This window comes from Parasteatoda tepidariorum, chromosome 6, assembly GCF_982258835.1.
Source record: "Parasteatoda tepidariorum strain Cologne lab strain chromosome 6, Ptep-v5.0, whole genome shotgun sequence".
Lineage (NCBI taxonomy): Eukaryota > Metazoa > Arthropoda > Arachnida > Araneae > Theridiidae > Parasteatoda > Parasteatoda tepidariorum.
The window spans coordinates 13,317,753-13,333,561 of NC_141760.1; the positions used below are offsets into that span (position 1 = coordinate 13,317,753).

The following is a 15,809-nucleotide window of genomic DNA, read 5'->3' on the forward strand; positions in this document are numbered from 1 at the left end:
TGATTATTTAAAGTTTTTGACAATGTTTCTAAATTTTATTGATTTTATATTTGTAAATTAAGAACTTTAAACGATAGAAAAGAATTTTTATTATTGCACAGATCCTAATTATGATTTTTATTGGAGAGTAATTAAAAATATTTTTGGGTGTTTAAGAGTACTAAAATGCTTTTTTTTTTTTTTTTTTTTTTTTTTTTTAAATCTGGCTACGCACCCTGTAGAAATCTTTTCTCTTCTCTTTTTTTTTTTTTTTTAATTTTTACCAAGCTGCCAGCAATCTTACTTTTTGGTGACTTGTAATTTGTAACTGTTTATTGCTGTAATATAATATTTTTTTTTTAAGAAATGAAACAAGTTATTGAATGAAATTTGTTTTTATCAGTTTCTGTCCATGCAGAGGATGTTTCAGTCCCTCAATATAGCCCTTATCAAACCATATTCAGCTCCTGGGTAGAGGGTGAAACGTTGTAGTATGGATGAAACGATGAGGAAGACTTCCATTTGTCCCAAAGACTGACCTACACAGTCTCTTTTACCTAAAATAAATAAAATAATCTCTTCAAGTATGGTGAGTACAAATTCAGCAAATATGATATTTTTACAACTGTCACTAGGTGCGCAGGACTGCACACGTGTCTTCTATGTGACGGTTTTGTGGTTTCCGCGTCGACAGGCCTGGGTCTTGAGGACCTCCGGATGTGAAGGGGAGAAGCTACGCAGTGGTCGTAAATCTGCTTCGCGGGTCGTCAGTTGGCCACCTGCGGTGACCGAACTGTCATGAGTTTGTAACAGTTATTCATGACTTTGATTTTCAGTTTTGCTTGTCTTTAAATAGCATTCTCCGTGTTAATTATGAAAATGCAAAATATTTTGCAGAAATGATCTAATTTTTTATATTAATTTTTGACAAGTTATCCCAACGCTTCATCGTTTTGGCTGATGAACACAAGCAAAAATAATAATTTTTATCAGAGTGGGAAAATCTAGCAAAATTAGCTTTTTTTTCTTCTTCCAAAAGTTGAATAGCTTTTTAAAAAAAGTTTAAACTTTTTATTCGTTTTAAAGCCCGTATACTTTTTCCGTAAAAAAGTATTTATAATTTAAAATTATACCTTTGCTTTGAGTTAGGAACTCAAAAATAGTTTATTCTATTATTTTATTTTCATTGGTAAAGGAGCTTCGAAAAATACCCTTAACTGGACAGAGAGAGAGATGCAAAATATATCTACCCACTGACGCTGTGCGAAATGACGTCATCCTCTCCTGCCTGCGCAAAAATATAGATTTGTTTTGTTTGAAAAAGTTATTGAAAGAAGATTAAACACTTCATTTGTAGTTAAAAAGAAATTAAGTTATTGGAAAAACATGATAAGTGATATTTTGACTTCACACAGATTTCTAGATTTAAGAAAAAATATGGTTGACTTATTTAATTTATCATACTTAATTTTCAAATATTGAGTTCCGACTTTTAACAGGGTTTCGAATTTACTATTCAATGTAAAGCTGGTTTTATATAAATTAATTAAAGTCACTTAACAGGTTTCTATACAACGTAAACGTAGTTTTATCAAATATAATAGAGTGTCAATATGTTTCGGTAATTTATGTATAATGTAAAGCGATTTTTATTAAATGACATTTAACATGTTTCAAAATTTCTACACTATGTCAAATCGTTTCATGAAATTAAACATAACGTGTTTCGATGTTTCTTACATAATGACAAATCAGTCAAATTTAATGAAACTTCACATAACATGTATTTTCCAGTTCATTCTTTAAATATTATTGCATTAATTACCTAGACTGAAAGGGTAAGGACCCTCTGTTTTGATTCTTTTTCCATCAGTATCTAGAAATCTTTGTACGTTAAATTTCTTTGGCTCCGGGTATAGTTCTGGATCATTGTTAATGGTCCATAAATTGGCTACAAATATACTTCGCTCTGGAATACGATAGCCATTGATAGTAGTTTCTTCTGTAAAGATAGCATACGTATTATAAATTCAGATTCAATCGCCAACACAAAAAAAGTGCTTCTAAGTAGGAATCGAAATTTTTACATATATAACATCCTTTTCACACACATACATACATACACGCGCAAGGTTGCCAACTGCTCGATTTCGGGGGGGGGGGGATTTTATTAAGTGGTAGAGAATCGAAACTGAAATTTCCATAATTTTAATTTATTTTTCGAATATTTAAATAGGCTATCTACAAAATTATTTCAACAATGTAACACGTTACATCAATATTCGAATTATTTAAATGAGAGTTTACTAATTCGAGAATCCACTCATATTTTTCTACCACAAGTAAAATATATTCCTCAGAGCAAGCAAGTTGGCGTCCCTGTATATATTTACACCGAAGAGCCGTTACATTATGACCACCCTCTATCTATAACAATAGGCTTGCCCAGGCTTTCATGGTTTCTCGCCCAGGAACAATGTTTTCATGGGGCACATTAGGACCCATAATCCTCATAGAACAATCTCTGAAGTCTGTAAGCTACTTGAACATAGTTGCAGACCAGGTTCACCCATTCATGGCAACAGTTTTTCCTACGGGGGATGGTGTTTACCAACAGGATAATGCACCATGTCATAAGGGTCGAATAGTCATGGATTGGTTCGAGGAACATTCCAGTGACTTTCAAGTCATGTCTTGGCCCCCAAATTCACCTGACCTTAATCCAATAGAGCATTTGTGGTCCTACCTGGAAAACCAAATTCGTGCTGCCATGCTACCCCCTCCCAATGTGAGGGAATTGCAGGACCAGTTGGTGAGCGCTTGGTACCAGATACCTCAGACTGCCTATCAGCACCTTGTGGAATCAATGCCACAGCGGGTGCTAGCAGTTTCGAGGGCTAAAGGTGGTCCTACATGTTATTAGCAGGGTTTTCATAATGTAATGGCTCTTCGTTGTATATATATGTATATACTGAAATAAAGCAAGGAAGGAGGAAAGAAAAACTACCAATGAAAAATTTTTTTTAAAAGAAAGAAATGTAATTTTCGTTATCTTGTGTTTCCTAACTTAATTTTTTTTTAATTTTTGAAAACTTTTGGATTTTTCAGGTAATTTTTCTTTTTTAGAAGTGTTTTTCAGTTTTATTTCTTTCCCTGTTTTCTTCGTAGTTTTGTCTCATTATATTTATTAATCCTATGTTTTTGAAGCTTATGCGCTTTTAATAAAGCTTAATTATTTTCTTTGTAAATTTCTCTTGTCATTAATTCTTTATGGTGTTATATATATAAGGAAAGAAAACATACTATGGGTAATGATCCCCTTAACCCGGATGTCATTTTTTAAATGAAATTTGTAGAAAACCCCTTATTCAAAGCTTTCATTAAAAAAAGGTAGAAAAATTGCTAGAAAACTTTTTAAATTTTCAAGATATTCAAATCGGACCTTTTTCATTAGTTATATACGATTCGCTACTAAGTTATGAAAAAAAAATTAATATTTTTTCTGCGCATGTGCATTATGAAAAACTACTTATAATGCATATATTATACATGCATATATTGTATTGTACATTTCTTGCGCAATTTTAAAACTTTTTCAAATTTTAACATGATAATTTTGATATTATTTAAAAATTGCTTCAAAAATTTCATTTAATTTTATTGAATATTTTAAAATTTTAGAAAAAAAATTAGTTTTTTTTTTTTTATAAAAATGTCTATATTTTCATAAATACTTACGAAATGTTTTACAATTATTGCAAACACAGTAACCAAATTTATCTCTACCAAGTTCATCGCTATATTGCTTGACATAGGGTATTCGAACCCTTAATTTATTGCCGGTTTTTCGAATTCTAATGGCTTTAAAGTCCATCGAAAAGTATGAGAGATCGCATTATCAGATCACCTTCCTCTTCGTATTGCTTGAGAACTTTAAAGAAATGTCAAAAACTGAAAGTGTCTCTTCAATTATTGCAGAATAATGTATATGTTACCGAGAATTACCGAAATCAGGAGAATGTTCACCGGTGAATGTCAACAATCACATAGTCGCAGTTGTGAATGTCCGAAATATTTGTTACATCAGATTTGATATTAATTTATTCGTTGATATTATATTTATTCGATATTTTAATGTCTGCTGAAGATAGATTAGGAGAAGCATCAGTGTTCGGAGTACCAGTCAAATGCATACGGGACAGTGGCACTTAACCCTTTCGCGCCGACTGTCACCAATACGTGACAGCATAAAACCGTATCAGTCAGGGTAAAAAGATAAAACTGGTAATCAAAGTAATTCTTAAACTGTTTATATGTGGGCGGAGTTATAATTGTTTGATTTTTTTTAATTCACCATTACTTTGTTCAAAATAAAACTATTTAGTTATATTTTGAACTAACATTGATTATATATATGATTAAACTAACAATAATTAAGATAAAAACAAAGTAAGTCTGTCAAATTAGCAACGACTACATTTAAGTTACCTTTTTTTATTTAATTACAACTTGATTCTGATTTTGTACGAATGCTTTTCTGAATCACCCGTCCCCAAGGGGTTAAGACCTAGTATGTATTTCGGACATTTACGAAAGTAACTATATGATGTCAACATTCACCGATGGAAGTTAACAACCACTAATTTCGGTCATTCACAATAACATATTAAATAATAAGATTAATTCATGGATTAAATTTTAAACTGAAAAAAAAAAAGTTGATCCACTGTAATCCATGTGAGAAGCTATCATGTCATGCATCAGAATTCTGAGGTATAAAATATAAATAGGTTTTAAGTAAGAAAAATAACTTCTGCACCCTTGAAATTTAATAACTGAAGTTAAATACGCCAGACAACTAAGGATTTTAAGTTCATAATTTCGGAACGAAAATTCTCTCGCAGAGTAATATGACGTACTCTGGGGCGGTACTAATCTAAGTACCGTCTCAAATAAGAAAATTAATTTTAGTCCTGCATGGATGGTTGACAGAATGTTGACAATAACAAGCTTCCTAAAACTGGAAGGAATTAAAAAAATTTCCGGTGTATCTTTCCGCTTATGAGGCGATGTGTGAACAGGCTTAATATTCTAAGAAGTTTTTATAATGAGATTTGTGTTTAAATTTAGGCTTAATTTTACCATTCATAAGAGTTTTCTGTAATTTATATATTCTAACAGGTCATGAGACTAAAACAAATTTAGCAAAATTAATATCACAGCATAAATAAAGTGTAAGGTTAGCCATGTTTTGAGTGTAATCCTTTATTTGGCTATATTTGTGCAAAATAGCACAGTTTGTAGCATCATAGCAAGCTTGCAGAGTCTTCCAAATTCATTTGTTGTTTCGTTGGTTGAAAGTTAGATTGAAAGAACGCGTTGCATTGAAAACATTAAAAGTATAATAATATTGGATGGTGCGTTTTTTCAAGCTTAGGCGCAAAAATCAGCTGGAAGTAGTAATCCAGAAGTCTTACTACGAATTTTAACCACATCGCCATCTGCGCTTTGCTTTACACGGTTAATCATCCATAGCTCTTACTTACTGAAGTTGCAGTAATGGGTTGTTATGCTGAATGGCAAATTAACTCTGTATAGCTCTTGTAAGAATGCCTGGAAGTAGGGTAACTTCTGCCTGTCCAGCCAAGAGGGCAATCTTTCTTTACCCACTACAGCATCCAGTTCTTTTTGGACCAGCTTTTGTTCTTCAAGATGTTTGCTCGCTTCTACCAGAAGGCACATGATGGCGGTGGTCACGGTTTCAGTTCCCTCCATTATCATGTTCATCGATATGGAAATCAATCTAGGGACTGCAGAAAAAAAAGAAGAGAAAAAAATAGATCACTGAAGACTATTGCATTTATACAAGTAAAATAAGTAAGTATGGATTATGAAGGATTACGAGTAAGGATTTCAAATTAAAATTAATTTTGTCCCGAAAGCGAACATATTTTTTATTTCATAATGACAGTTTTATGTTAGTTTATTTTCTGTTTAGATATACAGGTGTATAAAGATAAAGAACGTACAGGTTTATATGAATGGTGTAGTTTTCAATATAAATATAAACAACAACAATCTCGAACTCTTGAGCTGCTTTACTTTCTGTTAGAAAGTATACAACTACTTACTACAGCTTCTGCGAGGCGATATTTTCAAACAGATAATTTTGTTTTTAATAAAGGAAATAATCTTATTAGTTTTCGAGCTCAAATCTGCTGTACTTCACAAGATATTAAGTAATTCTGGTGAGTTTGAAGTGAAAATTTGTTTTACTTATTTATAGACGTATTGTTAAAAAAAAGAGACTTGGTTGCTAGATTTAGAAAGAATTCACTTTGCAAAAAACATATGACTTTAACGTATCGCCTCTTTCTACCGCTCCCTACGTATAAGAGAAGTGGGGCATTAGTATTCACTGAAATGCATATTAATCAGAATATATCATTGAATTGAATAAATACTGTAAGCTGTGGGGAGAAACTGATTACAGATTTGAAATCAGTGGCGTGAAATTAATTAGGATCCGTTCGAAAATCTCATGCCACAGAAATTGTCTTGTTCATTGAAATGAAAACCAATCTAGGTACTGTAAAAGTATACAAGGGGGTATAGATTTGCATGTTTATCGATATGGAAATCAATCTAGGTACTATCAAGGGATATGAGGGGTGTAGATTATTATCTATTCATCGATATCTAAGCCAATTTAAATTTAGGTATTAAGTATATGTTGTTTATTAAGAGAAGAAAAAAATATTTATTGTCACATTTTCCAAATTCTTAGGACACGTTTGAAACAGAAATATCTCTTACGAAGAAAATTTGAAAATTTTAAACTTATCGAGACTTATTTATAGTTACCAATAGAAAGTTACATAGCCTTTGAAGTTGTTAAAAAATATGAATTGAGAAAAATCATATTTAAAAAAAAATTTATAATAATAATAATTGCTAGCATTTGAAAAAACGATTGCAAGATGACGGAGATTTCGTAGTATTTAGGGGGAATTTTCCCAAAAATCTGTTCAGAAAAAAGTTTCTTATAAAGTTTTGTTAAATTCCTTGGTTTTCCTGTCGATATCGTATTCCCGCCCAACAGGGTTGCTAAACTTGTCTGGGAATCTTTTCCTGAAGCACCGTAGAACGTTCCTCGGTGTAATCCCGAAAACTTTCACTAATTCATTAATTTTTACAAGTTAGATATTGTCGCTGACTCAAAATAAATCTAAAGTAAGTCTGATTTATTAGATTTATTATACATTGTGGATTCAGCACAGTACTTATAAGTTTGAAAAGGTTGTAAAGGCATATTATAAGAGAATTGCACAAACCATGGCTGAAACATCATCGTTTACTTAGCTTTCTTTCATTGATCAGCTAGCTATTCATGAACATTTAAACAAATAATTTTATTTATCAAAATTATCTTAGCCTAATAATTATTGGCAAAGATAGCAATTAAATAGGCTCGAAAATAACCGTTTTTTCTCATAATTTACTGATTTGGCAACCTACAAGCATTCATTTAAGGGTATTTAGTTTACATTTTGAATTTTAAGAGTAAATTTTTAACACAAATTGCATTTCTTAATATAAAAATATGACCATTCTTATCTAACTAAAAGATACAAAAATTTCGGCTTATTTTTTTAATTGAGATTTTTGTAATTTTTTAGGCAATACACACAGAAGTGATTATTTGATTCGAAAAAGCGGTAGATTTTTGTAATACTTTGTCGAGTTCACTCAAAAGAAGAGATTGAAAATAAGGCAACGTGGTTCACACAATTTTCTATCTTACTTGTAAAAGTGCTGTTCTTAAGTTCACCAGAATCTTTTAACTTTTCCATCTGAGAAAGATAGGCGTCCACGTAATCTCTTTGGTAATTTGGATCAAATGTTCGAACATGTTCATCAATAACCGACGTTACGGTGTCTTTCAACAGACGTCGCCCTGCACGGACTTCTTTTGACCAAGGCAGATATTTCATCGCAAAGTGTCTTTAAAGAAGAAATCACGCTTTAAAACTTCGTTATGGAACAGTAAAATATAATTATATACATTAAAATAAATTATATTAAGCTTCTCATCAAACTGTAATATGCATCGTGAAACAAAAATTATGCAATACTTAACAACGCGTAAAAACGAAAATTATTCACTGATTTGTTTTCATTTTAACATTACAGTTGCCAAGTGTTGCTAACGAAAGAAAAAATTCAATCCAATTAAGTTTTATTTTTTAACACATTAGTGTTTTAGTCGCCATTTTTCAGAAAAATTTGTATTTTAATGATGACAGCGAAGAGCAAATTAAATAGAGGCAAAAAAACAGAAGACTTTTCGCTTTGTTCGAAACATTTGAAACGCAATGTTTACAAAACTGACAAAAATTATCAAAAAAAGCCTAATTTTCTTTTAGGATTCAAAAAAAAAAAAAAAAAAAATCTTTTCTTTACATTTGTATAAGCAATGCGCATTATAAAACCGTGATTAACTTTTGATTGGACATCTCAATAGTTCGAGGAAATAAACTTAAATAAGGTTTATTACAGGCAATATTTTTAGTTACGAAATCAGATCCTAAAACGTACTTTCTCCGAATAAACTTACTATCATCTCGGCAAATTTAAACTCGACTCCCAAAATATGAAAGGTAGCCGCAACATGTGGTCTCAATAGGTCTGGTCTCAATAGTTTGGTCAGGAGAGTGGTCCCAAGTCTTTAATGTTAGCTTTACTTTTTGCGTCTTTCATTCGAGAATTTTTTAAGTAAATCGAAAACAGTTATAAAATTCATTTATTTCAAGGCTTGTAAAAATAATTTTTGAAAATTATTTATTTATATATATATATATATATATATGTTGATGTCATCTTACTTAATTTTAGTTGGAAAAAAATTTGAATTGTTAGGAATAAGTATTTTGACTTGACATCATTTTAAGGACAGCAATTTCATATGACAAACTACAAAATTTAAGCGCAATCGGTCGAATAGTCTCTGAGGTAAATTTTGTATTTTGACAATGAATACCTGATTGCTGCACAAATTATGTATTTTGACATATAGAATTACATTTTTTATAAACATGTAAAAGTTTCTTTCTTTGTGCATTGTACTAAAATATATACAATGAAAATATTTTAGTAAATACACTTGTAAGGAAAAAAAAAACTAAAATAAATGCAGTCATTAATGAATGAAAAGTGAAGGAACTTAACACTTTAATTGGAAAAAATAAATAAAAATCTAATTTTTCAAAAATTATAAATTTATTCTTACTGAAAAAAGGGTCCTACCAGCATGAACCGGTGGTCTGCAAAAATGGCTATTAAATCCCGGACCCCTTTGGAGAGTTTCGGAAAGAGGTCACTCTCCTTTTCGAATTTCTTGCCGAACATTATAAGGGCGATGGTACTGTTGACAGCATAAGCGACGTGGAGATCGAAGTCAGCTGATTGTCCTTTCGTCTCTTTTATAGCTTCGATAACTGTCCTCACTTCTTCCTGAATAGTCTCTTCGATTTCGATATTACCGAATCCGAATGCTTTGGCCGAGTGAAGAAAAAATCGCCGATGCTCTTTCCAGGGTGACCCTTCCTCTTGAGTAATTCCTGAAAATGATAATTAGTAGGAAGAATATTGTGCCTGAATTTCTTATTCTGTACACAGTTCTAGAAAATGGACCTGCCTGGTTGGCAGGGCGCTGACTCTCGTTTATGAGAACGGGAGTTTGAATCCAACCGGCCGAAGACTCCCCGTGTAGTAAATGGTGACTGGTGCAAGTTAAATCTGTAGGGTCACAAAGTCCTCCATGTTCTCATAACATACAAATACCTCTGAGGGCACTGAATTGAAGATGGATCGTTCTTTGGCTTAGGTCAAAATTATGATCAGTGGTTGAATGAGTGGACGTATGAATGGCTCCGCCCTATAAACGGGTGTGACGTATGTGTGTGGCAGAAGTCGAATTCTTGGCCATAGATGGCGCCACTAGAAAACTATAACAACAACAGAAAATGGACACAACAAAAATATGCCTTTTCAATATTTAAGTGCCATTTTCAATATTTGGGGTCACAATATCCAAAAAATGTCCAAAATATCGATATTTTTTTATTACTTATAATAAAACTATTTCAAATGCACTGAAAACGAATCATCTCTCGACTTGCATTTTTAAAAAAAGTTATGAATGATTTTAGATTGACCTAATACAGAAACTTGATTAGCAGATAGACTTTGAAGTGCTTTTTATTATAGATGATAATTTTGTGTTTTAATCTTAATTAAATCCCAAAGGAATTTTTTCTACTTAAGACAAAGCTTTGAAGTAAACATTTTTATCTTGAGTATGATACACTTATTTAAACTGTACATGGAATAAGCATTTTATGAGTTACTACAATTTTTACAGCGTGTTATATATACCTAACAGGAATGTAACTTTTTTTTTTCTACTTTTTTACAAAATAATCTACAAAAATTTTCTAATTGATATATCAACAAATGAATGCACAAAATTGTTAAAATAAATATTGTAAGCACTAAGAAAAAAAAATTTTTTTTGAAAATATGTTAAAATAAAAAAGCCTTAAAATTTTCGAATTTTTTAAATTTTTTTATAAATTTTAAAAAAATTAAACAGTTTAACTATTTTTTGAAGATGAATTTTTTATTATAAGTTAAATGAGCATGAAAAGCAACCATAAAATGCATGATTGAACCTTTATTTAAAAAAAAAAATTGCAAGGGTACTTAACTTAAATTAAGCAACAAACCAAGCAATTTCGTACTTACTTTTTTAAACAACACGCATAATCATTACGGAGCAAAATTCCTGATTTAGGGATCGGGATGGCTAGGTATATCACAGATTTAACTTTTCAGGCAGTTTCTTCGTATTCAGTTCAGATCCCTAATCTGCGGCTTTCAAATGATGTTCCGCGCTGTCCTAGGATTCCGTGGAAAGATAACAGGGATTCCGTAAGTCAGATTTTTTTTTAAAAACAATTTTGATTTTTTTGTAACTTGTAATAGGTTCGCACCCAACCAATAATCCATTGTTTATTTAACATTGGTTATTTTTATGGAATTATTTTTGTAAAATTGAAATAGGAAATTTTAAAAAAAAAATTTCCAATAACAATACATTGAATAAATTGCTAAACGATACGTATTTACAAATTATTGCATCAGTATATTTTTCATTAAATTTTAAAGTTTAAAATAAAGTTACCAAATTCAAGAATTAAGATTTATTTTATCTGTTAAACCTTTCTAAGAGTTATTTTTCAAAAATTATAATTGAGCTTATTTTGTTCAACAGAAACTACTAGACTTAAAAGCAAAAAACGCAGCCTCTACAGACTTACGAATTCAAATGAATAACATAAAAACTAATAATAAGATTTATTGATAACACAATAAAGAAATTTCATTCACATTAAATGATTCTCAATTTTTTTTTCTTTACACCTCCTACCGAACGTTTTTTAATATTAGTACTCCACCAAAGTTCGATCGTTTAGGGTTCCGGGCTGAGAACCGCTGCACCAAACGATACAGTAGTGTTCAAAAATCTAAATTCGAACAACGTCAGTTTAATACCACTGTTATAAATTTATTAATTTGCATAATTTTATTCTGAAAATTAATAAATTAATTTATTTATTAAATGAACAATTTTCATACAGAGCAATAAACTTCATTACAGAAGTTTATTGTTGTTGTTGTCGTAAGACATTAAAGCTAGGGGTACGATTGTTCTTATTTTCCAGTGGCGCCATCTATGGCCAAGAATTCGACTTCTGCCAAACCCATACGCTACCCCCGTTTATAGGGCAGACCCATTCATTCATCCGCAAATCGTAATTTTGGCCTGAACCAGAGGCAGTTCAATCACCAATTCTATACCCCCAGAGGTATAATTTTTAATGGGAACATGGAGGACTTTGTAACCCGACAGATTTAACATGCAATAGGCACCATTTATTACATGGGGAATCTTAAGCAGGCTGGAATCGAACTCCCGTTCAAACGAACGCGAGTCCAGCTCCCTGCCAACCAGTGTATCGCAGCCTCAGAGAAGTTTGATAAGGGAATCAAATGCCATGTCCATTTTCTTAAGCACGCAATTTGAGCTGTGTCCAGAAAAAAGCTCACCGATGATTGGAAGAAAACTTCGAAGCTTTTTGCTAAAGATTTTTTCCCCGTGGTAGTGAAATAATGTTTCAATCTGTTAAGTACATCTATGTTTGAATCATTTATACGTCTCAGTAGTCAAAACTATTTTTAATTACACTTTTTAAATCGAGAATTACAAATTAAAACATTGAGTTTACTAACAATACGAAAAAATATTCAGCAAACTGCATAAAAGTTGTTGGCTTGTATTTGAATTGAATTAAATTTTGTATGATTATAATTAATATTAATTAAATGCAGGTGGATACTTTTTCCAAGCAGCAAGGATGCCAACTGCTCTGTTTTTTAATAAATATTTGCCATTGTAGAAGAGAATGAAAAACTAAAACTTACAGAATTTGGTCACCTTTGCTAACACCCAAAAAACTGACCAGCTTCTCCAGAAAACCAAAAAACTAGCATTAAAATTTCTAAACGGATATTTGAAAACTAACAGCTTTACCTTTCTAATTTAATATTCTGGGAACGGAGATAATCAGATAGAAATATTTTTTTTAACAATTAGAAAGATAAAGAGATTGGTTTCTTAATGTTCTTTCGGAAACTTAGCAACCAGTTTTGAATTTTTCATGACGTTGGTCAGCTCATGAAAACGAGATTATTGGAACGAAGTAGCGTTCTTTAGAATTTTTATTTACGTCGCACTAGAGCTGCACAATGGGCTATAGGCGACGGTCTGGGAAACATCCCAGAGGATGATCATAACATACATACGTCGCATCCCGTTTTAAAGGGAGGGCACATTCACACACCATCCATCCATCTGTAGATCGTAATTTTGACCTTAATCAGAGCACGATCTATCTCTGATCCAGTACACCCAGAATTGTACACCCAGATTAAGTCGCCAAATGGTCACCAAGATCATTGCCAAGTCAGCAAAAATGTCGCCAAACCAAGAAAGAGAAACATTATATTCTGTTGCAAGTTAAGAAAAAACCATTATCTCTATGAATAGACCCTCGTTGTATCTAAGTGCACGCCAAATGGATGCCAAGCTCCAAGCGCGAACAAATATCAACATCGCGTCAACTCTTGCAACGACGTTGCACAACCTTTTTGTTCCCCTTGATTTCTTAAATCATCTGAAGTGAGGAAAACAAAACTTATTGAATTATCAAGTAATAAGAATTAATAAAAATATCTAAAAATCGTAACAAATGTACGGCTTTCTGTTCGCATTTAAAGAAACAAGTGAAAGAATAATTAATATTTATTCTTGCAGACGATTTTCTTCTACAGCGAAACAAAAGTAAAAATTCTTTACCTAGCATTTGATTTGTTAAGAGCATGTCAGCTGAATACGAGTCATTTTTAATGGTCCCATCAAATACAATGCTCTTGCAACGTCATATAGTTGTTTGTTTTTCAAGAACGAATGTTCTCCTTATTTATCGAAATATATCGCCATTCCTAGGATTCCCGTAAAACTACGAAACGATAGCCCTTTTTTAATAATTCTATGATATATATCGTAAAAGATAGCACGAATAAAACTTCTATTTGGCGTGTTTAACTTTTAAAACCTTTTATATTGTTTTGAAAGCATATTAGCATAATTTGATTACGAAATAAAGCAGAACTATATGCAGTCGTGGATGGTTACTTAAATCCTATACCGCAATGGTCTTTTCTTAACTTGCAACGGAGTATAAGCGTTATCTTCCCTCTAAATTACATTAGAACAAATTTTTATATTAAACTGTTTATTTTTGATCCCTTTGAAAAATTTAGCTTCATACCAAGAGAATATTCGTAAAATAATACACATATTTACAAATACGTAACAAAATATAAAAAAGCGTACTTATAAGATTAAAACAAAAAAATAAGGTTCTTTAAATAAAATATTTGAAATACCAATACATACCCATTCCATCGGAAATCCATTCCAATAAATTACTCTCTATTGGCCTACCAATAAATTCATCAGCTCTATTGACCAGAATAGACTTAATTGTTTTGTGTCCATTCAGAACAACAAACAATTTTCCGCCAACTGTCCTAAAACTGAATAAATCGCCATATTTTTTTGCTAAATCTGCAAAATCTAGGTATGGTTTGGGAGTGAGGAAAGGGTAATAGCCAAAAACTGGCAAACCTATTGGTCCAGGAGGTAAATTTCGATTATTCTTCCAGAAATTGACTAAAATTAGAGTAAAAATAAGAAAACTTAGTGCTAAAATAATTGAAGAAAAATCTTCTGAAAGCACCATTTTGTTCCAAATTTAGTATCCAATACGGAAGTGTTTTCTCAAAAATGCGAAATTATGGATGAATGTGATAAAGCGTGTTAGGAGATAATTTATATCGTGAAAGATAATTGCTTTAAAGGTTTGTTCTACTGTAATTAGATTACAATAAACTTCCGCATATTACAATAGATGAAAAAATAATTCGCATTGTTAAATCGTTGGTAAATGATACAAAGTTTAAAGATCTTTGATCTACATTTTTGCTGACTTACATTTTTTAATCAATTTTTAATAATTATTATAATTATTTAACTCGCTCCTTGTGCTTGCAAACCATGAGAACTGCTGTGCAAGTTTCTTATAGATCGCTTCGCAATCGATTCAGTATTAATGTATTTTAGTTTCGCATTAAATTAATTCTCCAAAAATATAAAAAATTTAAGTCTTGTGAGACCCTTGATTTATATACCTTTTATTAATTTGATTTATGTACCTTTCATTCATATACAGAAAAGTGGATCACCCAGAATAACTTTTGATCTAATGTTTGAATCTTTACGATCTGGGACTCAATCCTCATGGTTCATGGGAGTGACCTCAAATAAGCTAATTAAGAGCAGACACAAAAACGTACTTTCTCTGAATAAGCATACCTTTTTTTTCAACGAATTCCGATTTCTGACCCAAAATTATGGGGGATAGGCGCAACCTAAGAAACATGGTCCCCATAGTTAGGTCAGGAGAGCGATCCAAAGTTTGGATCCCATAAAGCTAATTTTACTATTTGCGTATTTCACTATTTTTCGAGAAATTTCTAAGCGAATTAAAAAAAAATTTGCGCGACATTATAAAATTTGTTTGTCTAAAGATAATCATTCCAAACAAAAAATTATTTCAGCAAATATGTATTATTTTTTATTATTTTATTTGATAATAGTCGAAAAAATTCTGAACTGTAAGGTACAGGATTTCTTACATCATTTAAAGAAAAGTAATTTTTCATGGCAAAATCCAAAATTTGAAAGAAATTGGTTGAATAGTTCCTGAGAAATCGAATTTTAAATATACGACTTTTTAAAAATTGGAATTCTCTGGAACTATTCGACCGATTTTCTAAAATTTTGTATTTTGCCATGCAAAATTATTTACTTCAAAATGATGTAAAAATATTATTATAATAGTCGAAAAAATTCTGAACTGTAAGGTACAGGATTTCTTACATCATTTAAAGAAAAGTAATTTTTCATGGCAAAATCCAAAATTTGAAAGAAATTGGTTGAATAGTTCCTGAGAAATCGAATTTTAAATATACGACTTTTTAAAAATTGGAATTCTCTGGAACTATTCGACCGATTTTCTAAAATTTTGTATTTTGCCATGCAAAATTATTTACTTCAAAATGATGTAAAAAATTGAACACTT

The 15,809-nt window shown here is 31.3% G+C and overlaps 1 protein-coding gene across 1 annotated transcript; it reads right to left on the reverse strand.

The window, feature by feature from the left end:
• Positions 1 to 358: 358 nt before the first annotated feature.
• Positions 359 to 14,562, reverse strand: LOC107437739 (cytochrome P450 2A6). Its single transcript, XM_016049836.5, has 6 exons — positions 14,063 to 14,562; positions 9,269 to 9,599; positions 7,784 to 7,983; positions 5,526 to 5,789; positions 1,805 to 1,981; positions 359 to 536 (listed from the first exon to the last, which is right to left on the reverse strand). Exons 1-6 carry the CDS (start codon positions 14,406 to 14,408, stop codon positions 406 to 408), a joined length of 1,449 nt encoding a protein of 482 aa, XP_015905322.2. The 5' UTR covers positions 14,409 to 14,562; the 3' UTR covers positions 359 to 405.
• Between the last annotated feature and the right edge of the window lie 1,247 nt (positions 14,563 to 15,809).

Excerpts from the sequence above, each read along its gene's own strand:
- LOC107437739 (XM_016049836.5), bottom strand. The coding sequence starts at position 14,408 with ATGGTGCTTTCAGAAGATTTTTCTTCAATTATTTTAGCACTAAGTTTT. Across the intron at positions 1,982-5,525 it reads AACCCATTACTGCAACTTCA|AAGAAACTACTATCAATGGC; the intron begins GTAAGTAAGAGC and ends CTATCTTTACAG. Across the intron at positions 537-1,804 it reads TCCTTACCCTTTCAGTCTAG|GTAAAAGAGACTGTGTAGGT; the intron begins GTAATTAATGCA and ends TATTTATTTTAG.